Genomic DNA, 23,512 nt, shown 5'->3' with positions numbered 1-23,512 from the left:
TGTATTACTTTGGGGGGGAAACAAGATCTGTGAGTTCATAGCACTACTCCAGAAAAGAGATGAGATGACGTTTTTTGTAAAAGCTTACCGGCTAATATATGTAGAAGGAATGATAGAATTAGCAAATTGCCGTTTTGCAGGCACCAGTGCAATAAGCGCTTTAGGCAAGAATCGTCTATGGAGAGTAAAACTATTGGATGAGAGATGTTGGAAAACAGAGTATCTATGCGGTCTCAAAATATCATCCCACAGATTTCTCATTAATTCAAATGAGAAAATAGATTCTTACCACTGAAAAAATCTCAGGAGTACCACTTTACCTAAGTAATCAAACCTACCATCACAAAAATGGGACAAGCTGTCCAACATCACTTATGTAATAGTCTCTTAAAACTGTTTAACATGAATCTAACCATGAGGAGGCATCAGGTGAATCCAGATTGTAAGCCATTCAACAAGATAACTCACCTAGACTCTGCAAAATGTCAGTGTTATGAGAGACAAGACCAAGAAAAGTGGGGAGGGTTCTAGATTAAATTAATCTGAAAGAGACATGACATAAGTATAATTCGATATCTTTGATTGGCTCCTGAATTGAGGCAATTGGGGAATAGCTACAAAGAACTTAATAAGACAATTGGGAAAATTTGAATGTGTACTGTATATTAGATAATACTGTATCAGACTCATTGGGTGTGCTGATGGCATTGTGGTTATATAGAAGAATTTCAGTGCTCCTAGGGGGTATAGGCTAAAATATGGGTGAAGTGTCATGATGTCTGCAATTTTCAAGTGAGAAAAAAATGTATAAACATAGAAAGATAAAGCAAATGTGACAAATGTTAGTTGCTGAATCTAGATGAAGGGCGTATAGATATTCACCATGCTGCTTCTTCAATGTTAATGTAGTTTGACATTTTTCAAAATAAAATGTTGGGGTAAATGAAATGTGTGCTGCAGTGGTCAGGGATTGCTTCATGGAGTCAATACCATTTGATCATGACCTTGAAAAAGTAGTAGGAGATGGACAGAGATGACAAGGACGGCAACCATCAAGTCAGAGATGGGAATGAGTACAGCATCACTTAGGATCCAGTAGAGGTAGGTAGTAGGCAAGTAATCAGAGATGAATTTGAAAAGACATTTGGGTCCACAGGATGAAAGTCCTTTAATACCAGGTTATTGGAGGCATATCTGATTGTGTAGATAATAAGTTCTTGATGAGAGGGCCTGAGGGAGTAGTATTTGGGTAAGTTAGTCTGTGGTGGTGGAGTGCTGGATGGACTGGAGAGTGGAAAAGAGTTTTTTTTTCAGTAATCCAGGCATGAGGCACTAGACATGTAGCTTAAAGGGATGATTGTCAATGATTATGTAAAGAAAGGAGCGACTCTGGGAAAAGATTATAAAGAACTTACGGGTTTCTTTGACTGGCAGTAGGGGATAACTGAGAAGTTGGGTCAGGAAGTCTGTCTCACTGGTGCCATTTAGAGTACAAATTTGGGGGGAAATTCTCCACTCTTCAGGGTCGCCTCCATACCCCCAGGTTTAGGCTGAGCAGAATCTGAGCTCTGCTGTCAAATTTTGATGAGAATGTCGTCAGGAAAAGGGAGGGGCCACCATTAAAGTCTTTTCTATCTATGACAGCCTCCATTTCAGGCCAAACGACCTTCCTCTCCCCTTTCCTTGTTTCTCAGATTTTTAACCTTCCAAGGTCTTCCTCCCAAATATGTACTCGGACGCACAACCCAGCTGACACAATAGTCTATCCATTGATTCTGTCCACCAGGCCTGCCTTCCATAGGCATCTCTTCCTCCGTCAGTTCAATGGTAGTTTTCTCTCTTTTAAGCTCTCAGGAAAAAAAAAAAAAAAAAAATTTATGCATCTGTTGCAAGTATACTTATGTTGCCATCTCCTCGTCCCCCACATACCTGCCCTAGCCTGTGGTTTTATTTTAGAGAAACTCTTGATGACTGCTGAAATGGTCTTTGTCCATGCCCCTAACAGTTGTTGACAGCAGGGACATGGACCTTTTGGTTCATTTGCCTTTGATTATGTGGAACTGCTTATTCCTCAGCTCAAATGCAAACCATATCAGGTTCTTAGGTCCAAATGCACCTTCTAGGCTTTAATATGGGCATAGGAAGCCAGCTTCCTGGTGGCGTCAAGAACAAGGCAAGAAGGCCCGAGGTGTCCCAAGATAAGATGGGCTTTCTTTTTAGGTAGGAAGGAGGAGGAGTTCAAGCCCAGCGTGGATAACCCTGTGCAGTCATAGAGAATAAAGTAGGCAGAACATGTAGGAGGAAGGAACAGTGTAGGCAGAGACAGAAGCCAGAAACCATAGCAAGTGAAAGGAGGACAGTAAAGAGCAGGGACCAAGAATAGGACTGAGCCCCTACTACATCGGGCACTGAGGACCACAGCAGCAAGACCCTCTCTGCTTTCATGGACCTTGCAACCTTGCATGTATGGCTTTACAGACAAGTGAACAACAGCTTTTTCAGTTGGGTATTTGAGCTGCAGAAAGGATAGATACTGGGAGCTGTGGAAAACATCAAAGGGCACTTCCCTGGGCATCAGGCATTATACTTCCTGTTAGATGCTGTGGTGAATGGCCTAGCTGAGGACAGATGACTGTTCTCCTGAGTACGGTGGGGAGGTTCTAAAAGGTTTTAAGCGGCAAAATGACAGGGGATGTTAGTAAGCTCATGGCTGTTAGTAAGCTCACCTTGTGACCAGGTGCCTCCTCTGGGTCACTCTTGGCTCTGTTGTGGTTTTTCTTTGCACCAACCATCTCTAGTGTCTTGTCTGGTTTATGTCGTATTTTGTTTTTCTTTCTCTTTCTTCCTCCTGTCCTGCATCGCTCTCTCCTGGGCCCACACTCTCTTCTTCCTTGATGTCCTTCTCTCTCTGATCCAAAGATCAGCCAGTAAAAAGCAGTCTCACCTGTCCAGGTAAGAGGGGTGCCACTGTGAGGGGGGACAAAGACCCCCTCCTTTATATTTATAAGTTACTTGTACCCTCACATGATTTCAAACTTTAGAAGTACCAAAGAATATAATAAAACCCTGCAGTTCCATTCCTGTGCCCCAGCCACCCAGTTTCCCTCCTCAGAGACAACCATGTTATGTTTCTTTTGTATTCTTCCAGAGATATTTTAGATATTTTTGCATATGTAAATAAATATTTAAACATATATAAGCACATAATTTTATTCTCTCTTTTACTCACTTTTTTAAACTGTCCAAATAATTCTGTATTTTGTTTATTTCACTCAGTAACATATCATGGAGATCATTCTCTATCCTGTATAAAGAGCCTCTTCATTCTTTTTTATGACTGAATTCTGTGTCATTATATTGCTGTAATTTATTTAACCAGTCACTCATTGTGAACATTTAGATTATTTCCAGTGCTTTGCCATCAAAGTGCTTCCATGAGTAGCCTTCTACTTAGTCATTTGCTATAGGTAGGATAGGAATTGCCCCTTTCTGAGGGGCAGCAACTGTTGATTCAGGAACTGGCAACTTGTACACTTTTCCAAAAAGGAGTGCCACAGCAATGATTGAAATTTCTTCTATTCCTGTGAGGGTCCTAGTTGAAGAGGAGATCCAGCAGTGAATCCTTTGATTTGGTGATCAGTACCACTTGAAGGTTTAGGGTCTTTAATAGTTTCCAATTAGGCAAGGTGCCTCAGGCTGGCTGAGGGAACGGAGCTGAATATGGGATTGGAATACTACCACCAAACAGACCAGATTCCGGTTCTCCCATGGTACCCAAAGGATAAATGGAATTTTCAGAGGCTTGGGCCATTCCTCTACTCTGTTTTCTAGAAAGTGTACAAGTTACCAGTTACCCAGCGGGCTTGTACTCATGCCCATTTACCCTCCTGGAGATCACTATGGAGAGGTGGAACTTTGAGGGACAAAGAGATGAAGCTAAATGGGGAGCTTGTCTCTGCTGCCGCCACTACAGCCCCATGCTGTGCTCATGCAGACCTCTGTGTGTGTTTGACCCACCTCATCCTTCCCTCCAGTCTCCCCTTCCTTTGCAAATCATCGCCTAAAACTAACTGGCTGTTTGGTTTTTTCCTGTCTTTTTCTTGCATTCATTTTCTCTGCTGCTCCGTTCTGTTCCATCAGCCCCATTGCAGCCTGGTAAGACCCAACAAGCGTGTATATGTGTGCACATCCCCTGCTTGCTATTGTCTCTTTGTCGCCTGACTCCAGGAAGGATTATTTCCCTTCACACCTTGCTGGGTATTAAAGAGATCATGCTTGCCCTGCCAGCCCAGGATTCCAGATAGGTTGTGTTACCAGTGGTGTACACATGACTAATGTCCTACCAGATTGGGTTACAGGGTGGGTAGGTTGGTCTCTCATTATCCAAGACTCAGGGCCCCTTTCGACAGAGCCTCCATATACTACAAGGCTGATCCCTCCCTGCCTAGCTCATTGACATGCTTTCCTTACTCCTTCTCCAGGTTAAGTAGCCTGTCTTCTCTGGGAGATTCTGCACCTGAGCGCAAGTCCCCTTCTCACCATCGCCAGCCTTCGGATGCCTCTGAGACAACAGGTACCCTCCTTGGGAATTAACACACAAACACAGCCAGGCATGGTGGCACCTGCCTGTATTCCCAGCTACTCGGGAGACCAATGGGAGGATCGCTTGAGCCCAAGAGCTCTGGCTGTAGTGTGCTATGCTGGTCAGGTGTCTGTACTAAGTTCAGCATCAATACGGTGACCTCCCAGGAGCAGGGAACTACCGGGTTGCCCAAGGAGAGGTGAACTGACCCAGGTCAGAAATGGAGCAGGTCAGAATACCCATGCGTACCAGTGGTGGAATCACACCTATGAATAACCACTGTACTCCAGCCCGGGCAACATAGTGATACTCCATCTCTTTTTTTTAAAAAAGCACATGGTCTGGTGTGGTGGCTCATGCCTGTAATCCCAGCACTTTGGGAGGCCAAGGCGAGCAGATCACTTCAGGTCAGGAGTTTGAGACCAGCCTGGCCAACATGGTGAAACTCCATCTCTACTAAAAACACAAAAATTAGCCAGGTGTGGTGGTGCATGCTTGTAGTCCCAGCTACTCAGGAGGCTGAGGCAGGAGAATTGCTTGAACCCAGGAGGCAGAGGTTGCAGTGAGTCGAGATCGTGCCACTGCACTCCAGCCTGGGTGACAGAGCAAGACTCTGTCTCAAAAAAAAAAAACACATGGATACAGAGATGCACACTCATACAGACAGATCTGTATACTCTAAATGTAAAGCAACTTAGTGTTTATGTTGAGCACATGATGTATACTAGGCATTGTGTTAATGGGTTTTATATAACTTGCCTCCATACATCAACGTAGAAACTAGGTTTTATTATCTTTATTTTGCAAATGAGGGAGCTGAGGCACAGAGAGGTTAAGAAATATGTCCAAGTTTGCAAGCTTATTGGGGACAGAATCAGGACTTGAAACCAGTTCTGTTTTAACTCTAGAACCCATGCTTTAATCATTGCAGGATGCAACCACACATACTCATACACATGTACAATGTCTAGTATACACTCACAGGGATGGAGACATTTGGTAGTCATAACCTCTGTTTCTTTTTGTTTTTTAATTCTGTATATTTTTTTAAAGGATACATGACAAGAAGAAAACCCTTTTATTTCAGAAATAAAATAAAATATTTCCGAAATAAAAGGGTTTTCTTCTTGTCATGTATCCTTCCCTGGATTTGGCAAGAGACCACTCCTAAGACACCCTGCATAAGTTACCCAGCTCTATAAAAAGAATCAACAAGCATTGGTATACCACTTGCTGCATTCATTGGATGTCACTTAACATGTAACTTCTAGGCTCACTTGGGTTTCAACCCTGGGAGGCTCCTTATCGATAATATTAGTCTTCAGGAGGATGGCTAGACCTGGTCCTGCCCCTTCTTTGACCAGTCTCACCCAGACATACCAAAAGGGACAGACATGTATGTGAGAGACAAGCATTTTAGCACCTCAGAGAAGGGTAGTTTCTTATTTGGAATACAAAGTAAGTTACAGGTTTTGCCAACCACCGAGGGAGGCGTGTCATTGCAGTAGTGTTTAGACAGGAATAGTCTAGGGAATTTGGTTAATGTGAAAAGGCTTCTTGAAGGAGAAAGGCACTGAGGCTTCCCTGGGTTGGTCTTGGCATGTGTACACTAACCTTCCAATGACACTGCATACTCAACCTTCCTCTCCGCCTCCCAGGTCTCGTTCAACGCTGTGTCATTATCCAAAAGGACCAGCATGGCTTTGGATTCACAGTCAGTGGGGATCGCATTGTTCTGGTGCAGTCTGTGCGGCCTGGTGAGTGCTGCATCCCTCCTGCCCACGGTGGACAGTTCTTGCAAAGCCACCATGTATGTGACAGTGCCACTCTACTTGTGCTTTCCTGTGGGGCGTGAATGAATTACTCTAGAACTGGTTCTCCATGGGTGCCTGGGGAAGCCTCTTCAATGCTAAGCCCCCAGGCAGAATTTCTAGAGATTGCACCTCGTGCTTGCTTCCCTGGCTGGGAAGTGAAAAACCAGCAAAATAGCTGTCAGGTCATCATCAGGCAGATGTCTGATTGCCTTCGAAGATGTCACAAGATTCTGTGGAAGAATCAAAGACCCCCTTTCTTCATATTTACCTCCACATTACCTGGCTAAGTGCACAGATGGTCACTTTCTACAGTTTTATAACCTGAGACAGGCACAATGGTCCAAATGATTACAGAGCACATTTGCTGATACAATTAACATTAAATAATAAATTACAAACAGATGAATGATATATGTTGGATGTGATGTCAGGGGAAATGGTGTTTGGAAGTTTGAGTAGTTTGTGATTTGAGGCATAGCCATTTTCCTTGTGATCATTTGGGAAGCCCTCTTAAAAGAAACAGGATTTTTAGAAGTAGTTTGAAAGATGGAAATGAAAAGCAGATCAGCAGGATAGGAATTTGGTGGGAAGGAAATGAAGAGTGGGTGGGTATCATAGCCACATCCATCCAGTTACCAGTTGTGTATAGAAGGGGCGTGAACAGTCAAAACTCTAGCGTATGCCAGGTAGTGGAACCATTGTTGGTGGTCCAGGCTGAGGAAGACAATCAGAAAGGCAATGGGTGGCCGGGCGCGGTGGCTCACGCCTGTAATCCCAGCAATATGGGAGGCCGAGACGGGTGGATCACGAGGTCAGGAGATCGAGACCATCCTGGCTAATACGGTGAAACCCCGTGTCTACTAAAAATACAAAAAAATTCACCAGGCGTGGTGGCAGGCACCTGTAGTCCCAGCTACTCAGGAGGCTGAGGCAGGAGAATGGCGTGAACCTGGGAGGCAGAGCTTGCAGTGAGCCAAGATCGCGCCACTGCACTCCAGCCTGGGTGACTGAGCGAGACTCTGTCTCAAAAAAAAAAAAAAAAAAAAGGCAATGGGAGTGGAAGAGTCCTTAAAGGGTAAAGAAGTGTCCCTAAAAGGAGTAAACTTCAGTGCAGTAAGTAGCATTGGGCTGGTGACATGGAACATCCTAGGCCTGGCTTAGACAAGAGCACAAGGAAAGGATTGGGAGCAGGTTTCCTGATAGTGCAGAGCAGGAGGGAAAATAGACTTGCATTGATTTTGGAGGAAGATACGGGATATGTTCACAGGAAAGATGAAAAGAGAATTTCAAATTTATGACCAAAATGAGGTATGTGGATCATATAAGGATATCAATAAGTATGGCTTCTTATGTTTGGGAGTAAACTTACATCAGTGGAAGGTTTGTTTTGCATATCCTGGGCTGAAGCTCTAAAAAGATAGTTTTATTCTTTGCTTCTCTTATTTCTCAGGGTTCCTGGACTAGGGTGAAATAGAGTTAGTGGAACTGCCAGTAACTTGTACTTTTCCTCTGCTGGTCTACAGAAAATATAGGATCCCCTCCAATGAAGTCTAGGTTCAGCTCTCCTTTACCTTCTTCCTTTTCTTAGGCTGAGCAGAGTCAGACCCAGAGAGGAAAGAAGGAAAAGATGACTTACAAGGAGAATATGAGTTCTAGAGTCTGTGTGTGTGTGAGTTGTGTGTGCATGCATACGTGCGTGTGTGTGTGTGTGTTGGGGAGGAGAGTAGAAGAGACTTCATTTGGATTGGCATTGAAGTCACAAGAGTAATAAAGCAGCGGTTATCTTTTCCAGATACATACTAGGTTTTTTAAATTCACTGTTTCTCGAAGTATAATCTGTGTTCTGCCTGTATTAGAATCACCTAAGCCCAAGATGATTGAAATCCTTTTTCTTGGGGCTGACCTCGGAAACACTGAATTGCTTTCTGGCAAAAAATTCCCACAGTGATTCTCATGCTTGCTGAAGTCTGAGAACTTCTCAAGTTCCTTTACTCTGAAGAGTTTAGTTTTGTTTTTTTTTTTTAAACACTAAGTTACTAGAAGTCACCTCACATGTTTCATACATTCAGGCAAGATAGCTCTGTTCTCTTTAATGTTAGTTTCTAAATGAATGTATAAGAGGGAATTTTAAGCTATTTGCAAGTACTCTTCCATAAATAGCACACTTTAGATGAGGGTAGTCTTGAGTCCCAGTATTGAAAAGCCAAATTGGAATGTAGTCATCACTGTATTTTTCTTTTTAAAGTAGAAACATTTAGATGGGCTTTGTGGGAGTTTTGTTTTGATCAGAGGAATGCAACTTACAGATTTAATGATCACATTGGGGCAAATGTGCAATATGTAATTTTTATGCTTCTCATTAACTTGTTTTGTCTTTAGTGTTTTTTGTGCTTCCTGGATGTAAATTAAACTAGGAATATAAGTCATTTAAAACTATCTTATGAGGCTGGGCGTGGTGACACATGCCTGTAATCCCAGCACTTTGGGAGGCCAAGCCAGGAGGATTGCCTGAGCTCGAGTTCAAGACCAGCCTGGGCAATATGGTGAAACCTTGTCTCTACAAAAAATACAAAAATTAGCCGGGTGTGTTGGCACATGCCTGTAGTCCCAGCTACTTCAGAGGCCAAGGTGGGAGGATCGCTTAGCCTGAGAGGTCAAGGCTGCAGTGAGCCAAAATCACACCGCTGCACTCCAGCCTGGGTGACAGAGTGAGACACTGTCTCAAAACAAACAAACAAAGCATATTGTGGTCAAAACCACTGTAGCCTCCAGTTGAATAACAAGTTGAAAAAGTCAAGAGCATATTCTTTTGAGCATCTCACAGTCAGTCACCATCAGAAGCTCTTAATTTGGTCCATTTTAAAGGGAAAAACTGGGCTGAGTATGGAGGCTTACGCCTATAATCCCAGCATTTTGGAAAGCCCAAGGCAGGAGGATCACTTGAGCCCAGGAGTTCAAGACCAGCCTGGGCAACATAGTGAGACCTCATCTCTACCAAAAAAAAAAAAAATTTTTTTTTTTAATTAGTCAGGCCTGGTGGCACACACCTGTAGTCCCATAGCTACTTGGAAGGTTGAGTTGGGAGGATCACTTGAGCCCAGAAGATCCAGTCTGTAGTGAGCTGAGATCATGCCTCTGCACCCCAGCTTGGGCTACAGGGCAAGACTCTGTCTACAAAATAAAGGAGCAGAGAAACTGTAAATGGCTTAAAACAGTTTTTTTTTAAAGAAATAAAACAGTTATCTTTAATGATGTGAACACCCAGAATATCTTTATGAACCTCTCAGGACTTAGGAAACTCTTGTTTTAATCCTTTTCTCTGTATTTCTCCTAATTATTATTTTAACAATTATGTTTCATACAGTAAACTCATTTCCCCCCCCCCCGAATAATAAAAAGTAACTCTGATTTGACCTTGGAACATATCCAGACACATTCGAGTGAAGCACATGTGCCCTTTCCAGAGCCTGGCCCTGCCTCGCTCCTGCCTTGGCCTGGCTATTAGAAGTCTGGCATCTTGGTGAAAGGAAGAGCAGGAGATGGGACCTTATATAGTTCACTCTAGCTTTAGAGTATTTGTGTCACTGGAGTAGAATAGGAAGTACACCCAGAATTTGAGATACTTGACACAGATAAACAAGAGGAAATTTCAGAAGAGAGGTGATCTGACAGGGACCTTGGTGTAGCTTCAGTGGAAGAGGTTGTTGGGCTGTGCTGACCAGGCCTTCTCCTTACAGGAGGTGCAGCCATGAAGGCCGGTGTGAAAGAGGGCGACCGGATCATCAAAGTGAGTGACCCCAACACGCACTCCCACTCCCAGCAGTGGAAATAGATGTGCAGGGCACTCCTGGCCTTGGCCCATCCTGCACACTTTCATCTTGATACCAACTGCCAGGCAGCCACTGAGTGAGGAGTGGTACCATGCGAGGGAGCATAGTGGTATAGCATAAGAGAGAGTAAGGAGGAGGATAGCTGTGTTCCGTATTTTAGGCCCTTCTTGACTCTAAAGCAACCAAACTTCTACACCAAGTTTTATTATTCTCATTTCACAAATTACCAAAATAAGATTAAGAGGGAGGGTTAGTAACTAGTGAAGGATCCAAGACTTCGATTCTCAGGTTGATATTCTTTCCTCCATATAATGCCAACCTGGGGTCCTTGCTCATTCTGAACTACTATAACCTGCCCTGGTCATTCAGACCTTTCTTCGACAGAATGGTGTTCAAGACCAGCCTGGGCAACATAGTGGGACGCATTAAGGAAATCCTAGATGCAGAGACTTCTTAGTCCTCTGTAAGGAGGAAGCACATTGGGTGAGTGGACATTCACATGTGTGTGAGGCAAGTGGTTAGAAAAGTGTATACCAAAAATAAGTGAATGAATGAACAAATTAAGGAATGAAGAGGTTTTATTCTTGAAAACTCATAGGCTAGCTGGAGACCAAATTCATAGTGTGATTTGAGTAAACAAGTGACCAGAGGAGGCTAAAGAGCATTGGAAAATGGCTTCCTAAAAACGTGGCATTTTGAACTTACAGAAGGATCCCCTAGCTGTTCATCACCATTAATCAATACTGTTTGTCCCTCCAACAGGTCAACGGCACCATGGTGACCAATAGCTCACACCTGGAAGTGGTAAAGCTGATCAAATGTGAGTTGGAAAGAGGTGACAACTAAAGTAGGGGAGCAGATGGTCCAAGAGGGAGGAAACAGGGAGGAAAGGGCAGGCCTGCCATCCCAGGAGGTTTCCTTTGTAGATGTGTGAGGCAGCTGAAGTCACATCTTTAATCTTAACATGGAGTGACCCACTTAAATGGCCACAATTCCCTGTTATTTCAGGTGGAGACAGTACTAGGCTCTCATGAGACATCTTCATTTTTACCCACATTCATCTTTGCTACTCCCATTTAGACCATACTCCTACTGAGACCAGGTCTCCCTCAAATACCTTTCAATTGCCTCTGCTACTGATGGGCATTCTTACTCATTTGTTTTCTATTTGGCAGGGAAAAGCAACAATAATGTGTTTATAGCCAGGAAGGCCCAACAATTGAGTCTGTACAAATATTCAAATAGAAACAACAAATGTTGAAGAGAGAATTGAAGAATGTGGGCAGTCTGGGGAGAGCAGAGGGCTAGAATCTGAGTGCCTGGTCTGTGCCATGTGGGCAGTATGCTCAGAGCATGACACTGGCTACTTACTTTAGTGAGATAAAGAGGGAAACGGGGCTACTGAGGTGGCCTGTGGGGCGTGTTCCCAGATATTTATGAGTGGAATTCTAGTTGAGGTCTCTGCATGAAGGAAGGGCAGGAAGCAATACTTGGGTCAATGCAAGGCATGAAGGCAGGGATTAGAGAATGGGTAGGGCATTAAAAGTGAGGAGAACTTTATCTACAGAATTATGAGTTTAATGACAGGACAAGGGAGAACATCCCTCTCCTATATAGCTGGACTGTCTCTCCAGAACAGCACTCCTAGAGCAAATCTCTCTCTGTTTCCCTCTAGCTGGCGCCTATGTCGCACTCACCCTCCTGGGCTCTTCACCTTCATCCGTGGGCATCTCTGGGCTCCAGCAGGACCCATTCCCAGCAGGAGCTCCCCGAATCACGCCAGTGATCCCCCAACCACCACCTCCTCCACCTCTGCCACCTCCACAACGCATCACGGGACCCAAACCTCTACAGGTAATAGTCCTTCTGGCTTTCTTTACTCACCCTAATGTCCTGTTGAAAAGCTCCGCATTGGGGAGGAAAGCAGGTTAAATCCAATGGGGCTGTGGTAAACAGAGACAAGCCAAAAGACACATGGAAGACCATTTTGTTCAAGAGTTGAACAAAAATGAGGGCTGCACAATAACAGTTGTTCCATGCCTTAGTGTCCTCCTTCCATGCAAATGCATACGAGGTTTTATCACACAGTAACATTGTTTGTTTCCTAAATGTGTAGAAGGCTCTAAGGATGCTGTCCAAAAGTGCTCCTCATCGGAGAAAGAGTGTACACTTCAGGCAGGGACAGAATGCATCTGTTCAAGACCGTTGCCAGTCAGTGTTAACCAGGGTTTGGTATAAAGTCAAGGGGTAGGGGAAAGGCTTTCTAGAGAAAAAAGCCTGCTTCGAGGTGCAAAATATAGAGCCCCCTCAGTAAAGGGAGGGATCAGAAAAGGACAAAAACAAGTAGAGGCCAGGTGCAGTGGCTCACACCTGTAATCCCAGCACTTTGCGGGACTGAGGTGGGAGGATCACTTGAGCTCAGGAATTTGAGACCAGCCTGGGCAACATGGCAAAGCCCTGTCTCTACCAAAAATACAAAAAATTAGCCAGACATGGTGGCATGCATGTGTGGTCCCAGGTACTCAGGAGGCTGAGGTAGGAGGGTGGTTTGAGCCCAGGAGGCAGAGGTTGCAGTAAGCCATGATTGTGCCAATATACTGCAGCCTGGGTGACAGAGTGAGACCCCATCTCAAAGAAAAAACAAACAAACAAGTAGAAAGAGAACTCTAGAAGCAAGAAACACCTATGTGAAGAGTTAAAGGGGGACAAAATGCAGACAAGTATAGGGAACAGGATTTTTCAGTTGGAATGAAGACTGAACCCACAAGTCCTGGGAGACTTTAGGGAACAACTTGATACCAAAGGTGATTACAGCCAAGGTTTCTAGAAATTGAGGCATAAACTCGAAATAAGATTTTGTGTTTACTGCATTCCATCAAGGTACTGAATAAAACATACTTATGATCCAGGCTGTACTCTCATAGCTTTCCTTGCCCAAGAATCAGCAGATAGAAGAGAGTTAAGCTATTGAGTTAGTCCCTAACTCTTATGTTGCCATGTTTTCCATCTCTAGGATCCTGAAGTTCAAAAACATGCCACCCAGATCCTCAGGAATATGCTGAGGCAGGAAGAAAAAGAATTACAGGTAAGGTCACTGCCAGGGGTAGACTGGCCATTGCCTGAGTGAAATAATACTTTATCAGAGCAGTCTGCCAATGTACACAACTTAATTTACAGGCAATATCCTATCACAGTAAAACCTCAAAAAATAAAACTTCCGGACCACTAGAGAATTGTCATTGGCCAGTAGAATTTGTTAAAGCAGAATTTCACCAATAAAATGAGTAGGATTCTCCATGTGTAATAGATTAAGGTAGTGAGTATGTAGACAAAAAAAAATCAGTGGAGTTTATCTGGGACATTTCCAAGGAAGGGAAGGAAAAGAGGGAAGAAAGGGCTGGGTAGGTGAGTGCTGGGCCAGACTGAAAGAGGTGGGGAGCACTTGGGTGAAGGATGAAGAGAGTTTTTGGGCCTAGGAAGTGATGTGCACGGAGAACAGTAAGAAGATGAATTTGCTCGAGTGGAATAACCAGATTCCTATTATAGTTATCCATGTAAGTGCCACCATATATAAAACATTGTTTTAGTTTCTAGGCTATATAGAAATAAAAAAGATTAGATGGTTCTTGCCCTCAACATGTTTAAAATCTAATGGAGGAAATTCAGATTACAGTAGGAGGGAGAGTGGGAGGAACAAAGAGCTTACAATAAGAGAACAAAGAAAAGAAAAAATAATTAATAATGGGAAACATTGGGAAGGGCTTCACACAGAGGATAGTTTTTCAGCTGGGCCTTGAAGAGTGATACTTTAGTAGGCAAAAGAGATGAGGGAGGGAATGCTAGTGAAAAGACAGCATAGGTCAAAGACACAAAGATATGAAAATACATGTATTTATTTCACAAGCACTGAGTCCTTGCTATATGCTAGGTACTGTGTGTGTGTTGGAGCAGTAGATGGGGGTAATGTTAGGGGTGGGTGTTGGAATGGTTACAAAGATAAACAAGAGGTGAACCTCTCCTTTAATGAGTTAGTGATTTCATAGGATATGGATGAATGAATGAAGATATAATATATTATGGTAAGTGCTTATATTTATATATTGGCAAATGTCAGAGTAATCAAGACAGTATGGTACTGGTTCAAGGATAGACCTGTAGATCAATGGAATAGAATTCAGATTCCAGAAATTAACCCATACATCTATGGTCAATTAATTTTCAACAAAGGTACCAAGACAATTCAATGGAGAAAGAATAGTCTTTTCAACAAATGGTGCTGGGACAACTGGATACCTACATACAGATAATGAATTTGGACCCCTACCTCACACAGTAAACAAAATTTAACTCAAAGTGGACAAAGACTTAAATGTAAGAGCCAAGACTATTTTTAAAAACTGTAAAACTCTTAGAAAAAATTTTAGGTAGTAGTAAATCTTCATGACCTTGGATTGGGCAGTGGTTTCTTAGATATGACACCAAAAGCATAACCCCCCCCTAAAAAAAGATGGATTTCATCAAAATTTAAAACTTGTGTGTGTTAAAGCATTCTATCAAGAAAATAAAGACAACCCATAGAAGAAATGGGGAAAAATACTTACAATTCATGTGTCTGATAAGGGTCTAATACCAGAATATATAAAGGACTCTTAAAAGCTCAACAATAAAAAGACAACCCAATTTAAAAACTTGCAAAGGATTTGAATAGACAGTCTCTAAAGAAGACAGACATACAAATGGCCAATAAGCATGGGAAGATGCCCAACATTGTTATTCACAGGGAGATGCTAATCAAAATGACAATGACCTACCACTTCTCACCTATTAGAATAACCAAAATAATGGAAAATAACAAGCGTTGTGAGATGTAGAGAAATCTAAACAATACTTGTTTATGTTTTGTCTGCATATTCACTATCCTAATCTATTCTGCCACTGATGGTGGGAGTGTAAAATAGTGCAAGCACTCTGGAAAACAGTTTGACAGTTCTTCAAAACGTGAAACAGAGTGATACTATATGACCCAGCAATTCCACTCCCAGGTGTATATCCAAGAGAATTGAGAACATAGGTTCACACAAAAACTTGTACAGGAACATTCATACCAGCATTATTAATAATAGCCAGAAAGTAGAAACAACCCAAATGTTCATCCGTTGATGAATAGATGAGCAAAATATAGTCTGTTCATACAATGGGATTTTACTCAGCCATGAAAAAGAAAGAAGTACTGATAAATGCTACAACATGGAAGAACCCTGAAAACAGTATGCCAAGTGAAAGAGGTCAGACACAAAAATCTACAGGTCGTATTATTCCACTTACATGGAGTGTCCAGAATATGCAGATTCATGGACAGAAAGCAGATCTGGTTGCCAGAGGGTGAAGGAAGGGGAAATTGGGTGACTGCTTACAGGTACCAGCTTTCTTTTTGGAGTTATGGAAATATTCTGGAATTAGATAGTGGGGGTGGCTGCACAACTCCGTGAATATACTAGAGACCACTAAGTTGTACACTTTAAAATGGTGACGTTTATGTCATGTGAATTATAGCTCAATAACAAAAAAAAAATTTTAATGCTCTTGAAGCCCAAAACAAAGCATAATTATTTATGCAGTAATCAGAAGGCTTCATGAGGTGGTGCTTGAGTTGGTTTCAGTATCCTGTTAATAGAATATTGAAAATGGCAGTGGGACCAGGAGTGGTGGCTCATGTCTGTAATCTCAGCACTTTGGGAAGCCAAAGTGGGAAGATTACTTGAGCCTATGAGTTCAACACCAGCCCAGGCAGCACAGTCAGACCATGTCTCTAAAAAAATTTTAAAGATTAGCCAGGCATAGTGGTGCATGCCTGCAGTCCTAGCTACTTAGGAGGCTGAGGTAGGAGGACCACTTAAGCCCAGGAGTTCGAGGCTGCAAACCTATAATTGCACCACTGCACTCCAGCCTGAGTGACAGAGCAAGACCCTGTCTCAAAAAAAAAGAAAAAAGAAAAAAAACGCAGTGAGTGTTGTGACTGGAAGGTGTTACTGGCCTTGAATACCATGAGGAGCTTGGAATTTGTTTTGAAGTCTACGGGAATGAATCAAAGAATTTTGAGTGGGGGACTGATCACATTTTCAAACCAGTGTTCTTTGGAGAAGTGTGTTAAATGTAAGGAAACCATCTAGGAGGCTATTGCAGTAGATAACCAATAATGACAGATTTAACAAGAACGATAGGAGTACGAACAAAAAGGAGAGGATAGCAATGGGAGACTTGTCAGAGGACCAATCAGCAGAACTCATCCACTGGTGAAGGAGAAGAAGGAATAAAAGATGGCTCCAAGTTTGTGTGCCTGGGTAGATCAGGTGATACCGGTGACAGAGATAGAGGAGAGCAGCAGAGTTGAGGGGAAGGAAATGAAGATGAGCTTTGGGTATACTAATAAGGTGCCCATGAGACATTCAGATAAAAACCAACCACCAGGCATATGGAGATAACAGGGCTGAACTTAGGAGAAAAGCCTGGGTTGAAATAGAGATTCGGATATCCTCAGTATGAAGGTGGTAGTTGAAACTGGGGACTGGATGACTGAAAGAGATCACCCAGAGTACCAGTCAGAGAGGAGAGAGCTGAGGATGGACTTTTGGGACATATGTGCTTCTACAGCACACGGTACCAACCTCTAATATCACACCACTTGCTATTAAATTTGATTTTTGGAAGAGTAGCCTGTGCAGTAATGGGAGGAAACTAGATTGTATATGTTGATGAGCGACTAGAAGCAAAGAAGTGCAGGGCCCTAGCTGTAGACTAATGTTTTGAAACTTTTGGCTATGGGCCGGGCATGGTGGCTCACACCTGTAATCCCAGCACTTGGGGAGGCCAAAGCAGAGGAACTTTTAGGCCAAGAGTTCAAGACTCCTGGGCAACATAGCAAACCCCTGTGTCTATTTAAATAAATAAAATAAAATCAGAAAACCACAGGCTCATATCCCTTTACAAAAAAAGAAAAAAAAAAATTGGCTGTGAAAAGAGGGGGAAACAAATGGGGCAGTGGCTTGAAGAATCATCAGAAATAATTGAAAAAGTTTTGTTGTGGTGGTTTGTTTTTGTTTTAAATCAGGAAACTTGAACATTTTGTAGGACGGAGAGAAGGAGCCATTGGTAAAAAGGAGACTTTGAAGATATGTAAACAGTGCCCAAGAAGAGCCCAAAGCAGTCAGAGGGATTAACTTTTTAAAAGATTTAGACTTAGTTTCTCTTCTGAGCCAGGAAGAAAAGATGGCTGAAGATGTTTTGAAATGGACTACAGTTGAGAAGGTTTTTACCAGATGGTATTATCTGCCAAGGCTAGGGAAGGGTTGGAGTTGGATGGGCATGGAGAAGATGAAATATTAAATATGGGGAATTTGTAAGATAGTTGTCAGGTAGCAGTGAAGCCCCAGATGAGCCTAGGTAATATGTGAACCCAATGTCTTTATTTAACCAAGCTTTGTGGAGCATCTCCTTTTGTAATGAAATGTTAATAGCTGCCATGTATTCAGGTGTCTGACTTTGCGCTAAACATTCTGCTAAGCCCTTCATATACATAATCTCACTCCACTATTACACCCGTCCCATGAGGCGGGTATTGTCATCTCCATTTTATCGATGAGGATGTATTCAAGCTTGCCCAAGTCTATACAGCTAGTAAGTGGAGGTGCCAGAATTCAAAGCCAGGTGTCCCTAACTGTGAAGCCCTCCACCCCTGTGCTGTCCCCTGCTGTGTGCCCTGAGGAGTGCTAGGAAAGTGGCTAGGATGGTACCTGCTCTCCAGGAGCTTCCTGAGGGTGGGACTGGCAGAGGCATTGGCTGTTCTAGTCGACACTGCTTCCTCTCATTTCTTGTGGTTCTCATTGTGTGTAAGTTCCCTCTTCAGCACTTTTTTATGTTCTGGTCTGGACAGTCACTTTAATATTTCATACTTGAGTGGTAGCTGAAGGCAGCCTCATTTGGGATGTGGGACTTAAGGCAGACTTTGAAGAATGGCTCAGATTAGGACAGGCCTTTGTGTTTGTCCTCTTTCTGTGATTGTCTCCTGTGTTCTTTTTCTCATCACGTACATCTTTTTCTGATCCTAAATGATGTTGAAATAGCGTGCATCTACTTGGAGGCAGAGACTTCTTCTCTATCCTCTTTGTTTTGGGATAACTGCCTATTCTCTCCACTGGTGAGTCATCCATTCTCTACTAACCACCCCTCTGCCTTTTCCCCTCCCCCTTCTCCTCCTCACCCATCCCCAGCGTATCTGTGAGGTCTATAGCCGGAACCCCGCCAGCCTACTGGAAGAGCAGATCGAAGGTGCCCGGCGGCGAGTCACTCAGTTACAGCTGAAGATCCAGCAGGAGACTGGTGGCTCAGTGGTGAGTGATGTAGGCACAGCTCTAGTAAGGGCACATGCAGTGGAACTGGGGGTAGAGTGAGAGAAAAAGCAAGGACAGAAGGCTTCTTGGGTTATGCCGGGACCTCAAGGCTGAACTAGTAAGTGTTCAGTATTTTACAAAAAAACCAAGGTCAGCACCAGAGAGGCTGAACACTGTAGTGACACTTGGGATACCATAAAAAGAAAAAGTCTATTTCTTGCCCTCCAACAACATGGGCAATGGAAAGAAAGAAATATGAAATAAACAGACTGTCAGTGTTAGTCTCTGAATTATCCTTCCCTTCTAGGTAGTGCCTCATAGTGGATGTGTGTATATTTCTATACTGGTTTTACCTAGTATTTCATCTGGTATCCTTTCCCACCACCTATCATCAAGTAATGAGTCTTCTCAAAGAAATACAAGTACTTTTTAAAGTCAGCCTACATGAAAGACCCCCAGTCAGTTGAGATGGATCTGTATCAGCAGATAACCGCATTTTATGAAAAACTCCAGAGAGTAGATGGTTCTTTATCCATTCTCTTCAGGGACTTGGCTATTAGTGTCTTACTGCTCTCCATCAGGCCTTAATTCTTTGGGTAAGTAAGAAGTAACTCTCCAGAAACTTTGAGGTCTCCAACAATAACATTTGCCAAAGCCAACAGGAATTATTTAAAGATGATCTACTTTTGCTTTTAGGATATCCAGATCAAAAAAGTTTGGGAAACACAGGCAAATACATTTAAACTGCTTCATTTTCTGAAGGACTTCTCATATTACACGGTTGGTAGGTAGGAGCTCAGGTTGGGGACTTAGACCATCTGGATTCAAATCCAGCATCACTTCTTATCAGCTTAAAGACTCTTGGGCAAGTTAATTAATCCATAGGAGCCTTAGCTTCCTCATTTATAAAATGGAGATAACAGTGTTTTCAGAGTTAAAGCATACCTTTGACACAGGGGCTGTACATGTTTGCTGCCGCCACTGCACTGTTGGTTGTGCTATGAGGTGATGAGTCTGAGAAACTAAGCTTGGAATCTGAAGGTCTGAGCTCCAACCCTGGCCTTAGGGTTGACCTGCTGTGTATCTTGGGCAAGTTACTTAAGATCTCTGAGCTTCTGTTGCCTCATTTATAACATGAGAGTAATGTGCCTAAGCTAGAGCCATTGAAAGATTAAATGTGACTTAGAAAAGTACTTTGTAAACAGCAAAGCACTATCAATAGTGCTTCCTTCACATCCCACTAGCTCAGTCAGTCTCAGGCCAATGCCTGTCCATCCTCCTCAGAGACCTCCAAAGGTAAACCTTTTGTATCTTCCCTCAGTCACCTGCTTGAGTTTTTTTGTTAAATATACTTCTTGATGGTTAAGAAGTTCTTTCTTGTATCCAAATAAGGCAATAGATGCTTTGAGGTCCAGGGTGATTAGATAAAGCTGGCTTTTAGAATTTCACTAATGGTAAAGCTCCCTTTCCACCATTAGGGGTCATTGTCATCCTCAAACTGTACAAATGAAGCAATATCTCTTCTAGCTGGGCATTTTTGAGGCAATGAAGCAGAAGAGGCCACTAATTGTAAGCAAATAAGGCACTGATTGGTGGAAGGAAACCGTAGGGGGAGAGGCTCACAGAATTTGCCCACCCTGTGGGCCTTTCTGTTTCAGGACGTACTTCCACTATATGGTGACACCAGCCAGAGACCATCGGAAGGTAAGTCCCCCATCACCCCCTTTTTCTCTGGCATATCTCTAGTCCAGGTTTCTTATCTATTTACCCTCCCCATGGGGCAGATTCCAGGAAAGAAAATATATAGTGCCTGCCCTCTGAGAAACAGAATAATGGGAGAAAGCAGTACAAATACACAGGGAAGCTGGATACAACTTAGGCAGTAGAAATGAGTGTATAGCCAGTAGCCAGGATAGATGAGGGCCAATAAAATACCAGAATGAGTATGGTTCAGACAGCAGCTTGCCTGACAGCTCCTGGCACTAAGGAATTCAGCAAATATTTGTTGTAAGAAGAAATGGGTGGTGACCAGAAGAGGGTTGGGAAGGAGTTGAGGGGCAAAACTAGTTGTGAGAGAGAGCTATGGAGTCTTATTTCAGGAGGTGACATGGCCTGTGCCCAGGTGCAGAGACAGGTGAAAGCTAGATGTGATGAGAGCAGAGGAGAGGTATACTGTTTAGTGTCCAAGTCTAGGGGTAATGGGATGAGAGAGCTGAAGGGAAACTGGTGAAAGAAAAGGTGGCAGCTTCCCCTTCCTGTCCTGTGCACAGTTGCCCAGAATAAAGGCTCTCTTTCCCCCAGGCCACAGCTCCTTCTGTATTATAGAAACTATTTTCTTCTCAGGCCGGCTCTCTCTGGATTCCCAAGAGGGGGACAGTGGCTTGGACTCTGGGACAGAACGCTTTCCTTCCCTCAGTGAGGTGAGTCCCAGCAGGGCAAGGCCGGTTCAGAACTTGCTTTTGGGGTCCCTTCCCTTGCCCCAAGGCTCTGCTGCCTACCGGCTGCACTGAGGACTCTGTGTGCCTCTTCCATCCATCTAGTTCCAAGGATATAATCACTGTGGTCTGGGTTCCAAAGCAGAAATTTCACATGCATCCAACATGCAAGACTATCAAAGCTGGCTTTCATTTTATCATAGTCAACTCTGTTATATAAAGAGTAGGGTGGAGAGGATGGCCATGGCATGAACTATGGCAAGCCTTTGAGAGTGAGGGAGCAGAGACAAAATAAGCTAAAACAATGACTTGACCAAAACACATTTCCACCTGTCCAGGAATAACATCATCTTAGATTAATACAGTGAACCCAACCTACTCAGAAGTGGTGATCTGTTTTTTGCTGTGGATCTTTTTCTTCTCAAATAGCTTGTCTTTTCTGGAATGACTAAACGAATTTCAGGTTTTGACCCCGAAGGTTATCTCTTCCAGGTGTTCTCAGTTTGCATATGTAAACTGTAAACTGCAATATAAAAGTAAGAATGAGTGGAAGAAGTAGTAATGAAGTTAGCAAAATATTTGCTTAGCCAGAGTAATTAAATATGTGAATATGTGATTGAAAACATGTTAAAAACCTAATTTTAGATAACAATTGGAATTTTATTTTCTTACTGCCCTGTCCATGGGAAAATGATGAAATATATGTGAAAGGATCAGTACGTGGGAAAGTCACCAAGAAAGTAGAGTGGGACGGGGATCCTAAAGAATCTACAGTTGACGTTATCTGGAAGGCCAGGGAGTTAGTGATGAGGAGTGTGTGCTGTGGGTTGAGGCTGCCTGGGTTAAGTCCAGGATACACTTCATGACTAGCTCTCTGACTTAGCAAGTCTCATAACCTCTTGGAGTCTCAGTTTCTTCATGTGAAAATGGGACGAATAATAGTATCTACCCCAAAGGGCTACTGTGAGAATCGAATGAGATAATATGTAATGAAGGGCTTAGTATAATGCCAGGCACAGAGCAAATACTGCACTTGTCTCAGCTGATGTTTAAGTATGGTTATCACCACCAACACCAAAGAGCTGAGCCTTGAGGGTCTTCCTGCTCACAGAATTCTTCGTTTCTCTAGTCATTGATGAATCGGAACTCAATACTGTCAGACCCTGGGCTAGACAGTCCTCGAACCTCCCCTGTGATCATGGCCAGGGTGGCCCAGCACCACAGGCGGCAGGGCTCGGATGCAGCAGTCCCCTCAACCGGTGACCAGGTGAGTGATCCGGAGTCACCCTGCAGTTTTCCTTTTCTTTTCTCAGAAGTGAGATTTGGAGGCCTGGGTGTTACCAATACATGGTCTTGGATCATCAGACTAAACCCCTGCTTCAGCAACCCAAACTTTGAGACAGTCACTTACATAGAGAGCAAACAGTAAAGAAAGAGAACATAGCATAAATAGAGATATAAAAGTAAGGCTGGCTCCGTTTCTATGTGGAGAGTAGGTGAATGCATCTGTAAAGAGTAACAGCCAAGGAGTGGATAGCTGGTCTTTCTGTCTGTACAGAATAGGAAATAGGTTTAGGCAGTGTTTCTCCAGGATGCTAATTTTCAGTTTCCCCGTTCCTTAGCAAAATCCTTTTCTCAAACAAAATCTTATTATTTGGAACCCTAACATAGAAAAGAAAAAAAAAAACAAAGCTCAGCTCCCCTAGGACCTTTACCAATCAACTTCCTCCTGCCCTCAAGGGCACTTCCATGGAGCCCTAAGGTTCTGCAAAACCTGATTTGAAAGGCCCTGATCTCAAGGATAGAGCTAGATCCAGGAGAGACTTCAGGAAGATGGGTTTTGACTTAATGCAAACAGCTTGCAAAGAAGCTGGGCTGTCTGGCAATGGAATGGACTTGAGAGCCAGAGAATTGCCTGTTGTTTTTCAGACACTGTTAACCGTGTCTAACAACGTTAGGCATCTAAATATTTAATGTTCTACCTGTATAATGTTACTTAATATTTTTCTTTAAGCCAACTCAGTTCTTTAAACTTAAATTAATCTTAAGGAAATCTGTCATTACCTTAAATGAAAACCAGCATCACACACTATAAATGCAGAGTAAATGTAACCCTAAATGTAAGTTTAGAACCAAGTTTGTTAAATTCTACGTAGAAAGATATAGAACAGTGTAGAAGAAAGCTGCCATTTATATTAAAAAGAGGAAAAGGAGCCTCTTTCTTAAGACATCTCTGGATGAATGTTGAAGAAACTGATGGTTATTGCCTCTGAGGAGGGGGAATTAGGTGGCTTGAGGATGAAGTGGATGGAAGACTTTTTATTATCTTTACCCCTTTGTGTCCTTTTAATTGTAAACTACATGATGTAACTACTCAAAATGTAGAGACAAAATTTAAAACAACCTGAAAAATAAACTCTAGCTCAGTTCTATTGCTTGCCAAAGGCTTTAATTAAGCTTGAGG

General features: G+C 42.9%; 1 protein-coding gene across 2 annotated transcripts in view; it reads left to right on the top strand.

The window, feature by feature from the left end:
- The window catches only part of ARHGEF11 (Rho guanine nucleotide exchange factor (GEF) 11), a 108,153-nt gene that overhangs the window by 53,149 nt on the left and 31,492 nt on the right, over positions 1-23,512 (top strand). Inside the window, exons 2-11 of one of the 2 annotated variants that reach the window (XM_011992829.1) lie at positions 4,482-4,573; positions 6,241-6,339; positions 10,134-10,183; positions 10,989-11,046; positions 11,902-12,080; positions 13,240-13,311; positions 18,494-18,613; positions 20,272-20,317; positions 20,957-21,033; positions 22,178-22,315. In XM_011992829.1, coding sequence (XP_011848219.1) covers positions 4,482-4,573; positions 6,241-6,339; positions 10,134-10,183; positions 10,989-11,046; positions 11,902-12,080; positions 13,240-13,311; positions 18,494-18,613; positions 20,272-20,317; positions 20,957-21,033; positions 22,178-22,315 — 931 coding nt within the window. The remainder of the gene's footprint in view (positions 1-4,481; positions 4,574-6,240; positions 6,340-10,133; positions 10,184-10,988; positions 11,047-11,901; positions 12,081-13,239; positions 13,312-18,493; positions 18,614-20,271; positions 20,318-20,956; positions 21,034-22,177; positions 22,316-23,512) is intronic. The other variant, XM_011992830.1, reaches the window with a different exon arrangement.

This window comes from Mandrillus leucophaeus, unplaced genomic scaffold (assembly GCF_000951045.1).
Source record: "Mandrillus leucophaeus isolate KB7577 unplaced genomic scaffold, Mleu.le_1.0 Scaffold418, whole genome shotgun sequence".
Classification (NCBI taxonomy): domain Eukaryota; kingdom Metazoa; phylum Chordata; class Mammalia; order Primates; family Cercopithecidae; genus Mandrillus; species Mandrillus leucophaeus.
This window is presented reverse-complemented; position numbering and strand designations above follow the sequence as displayed.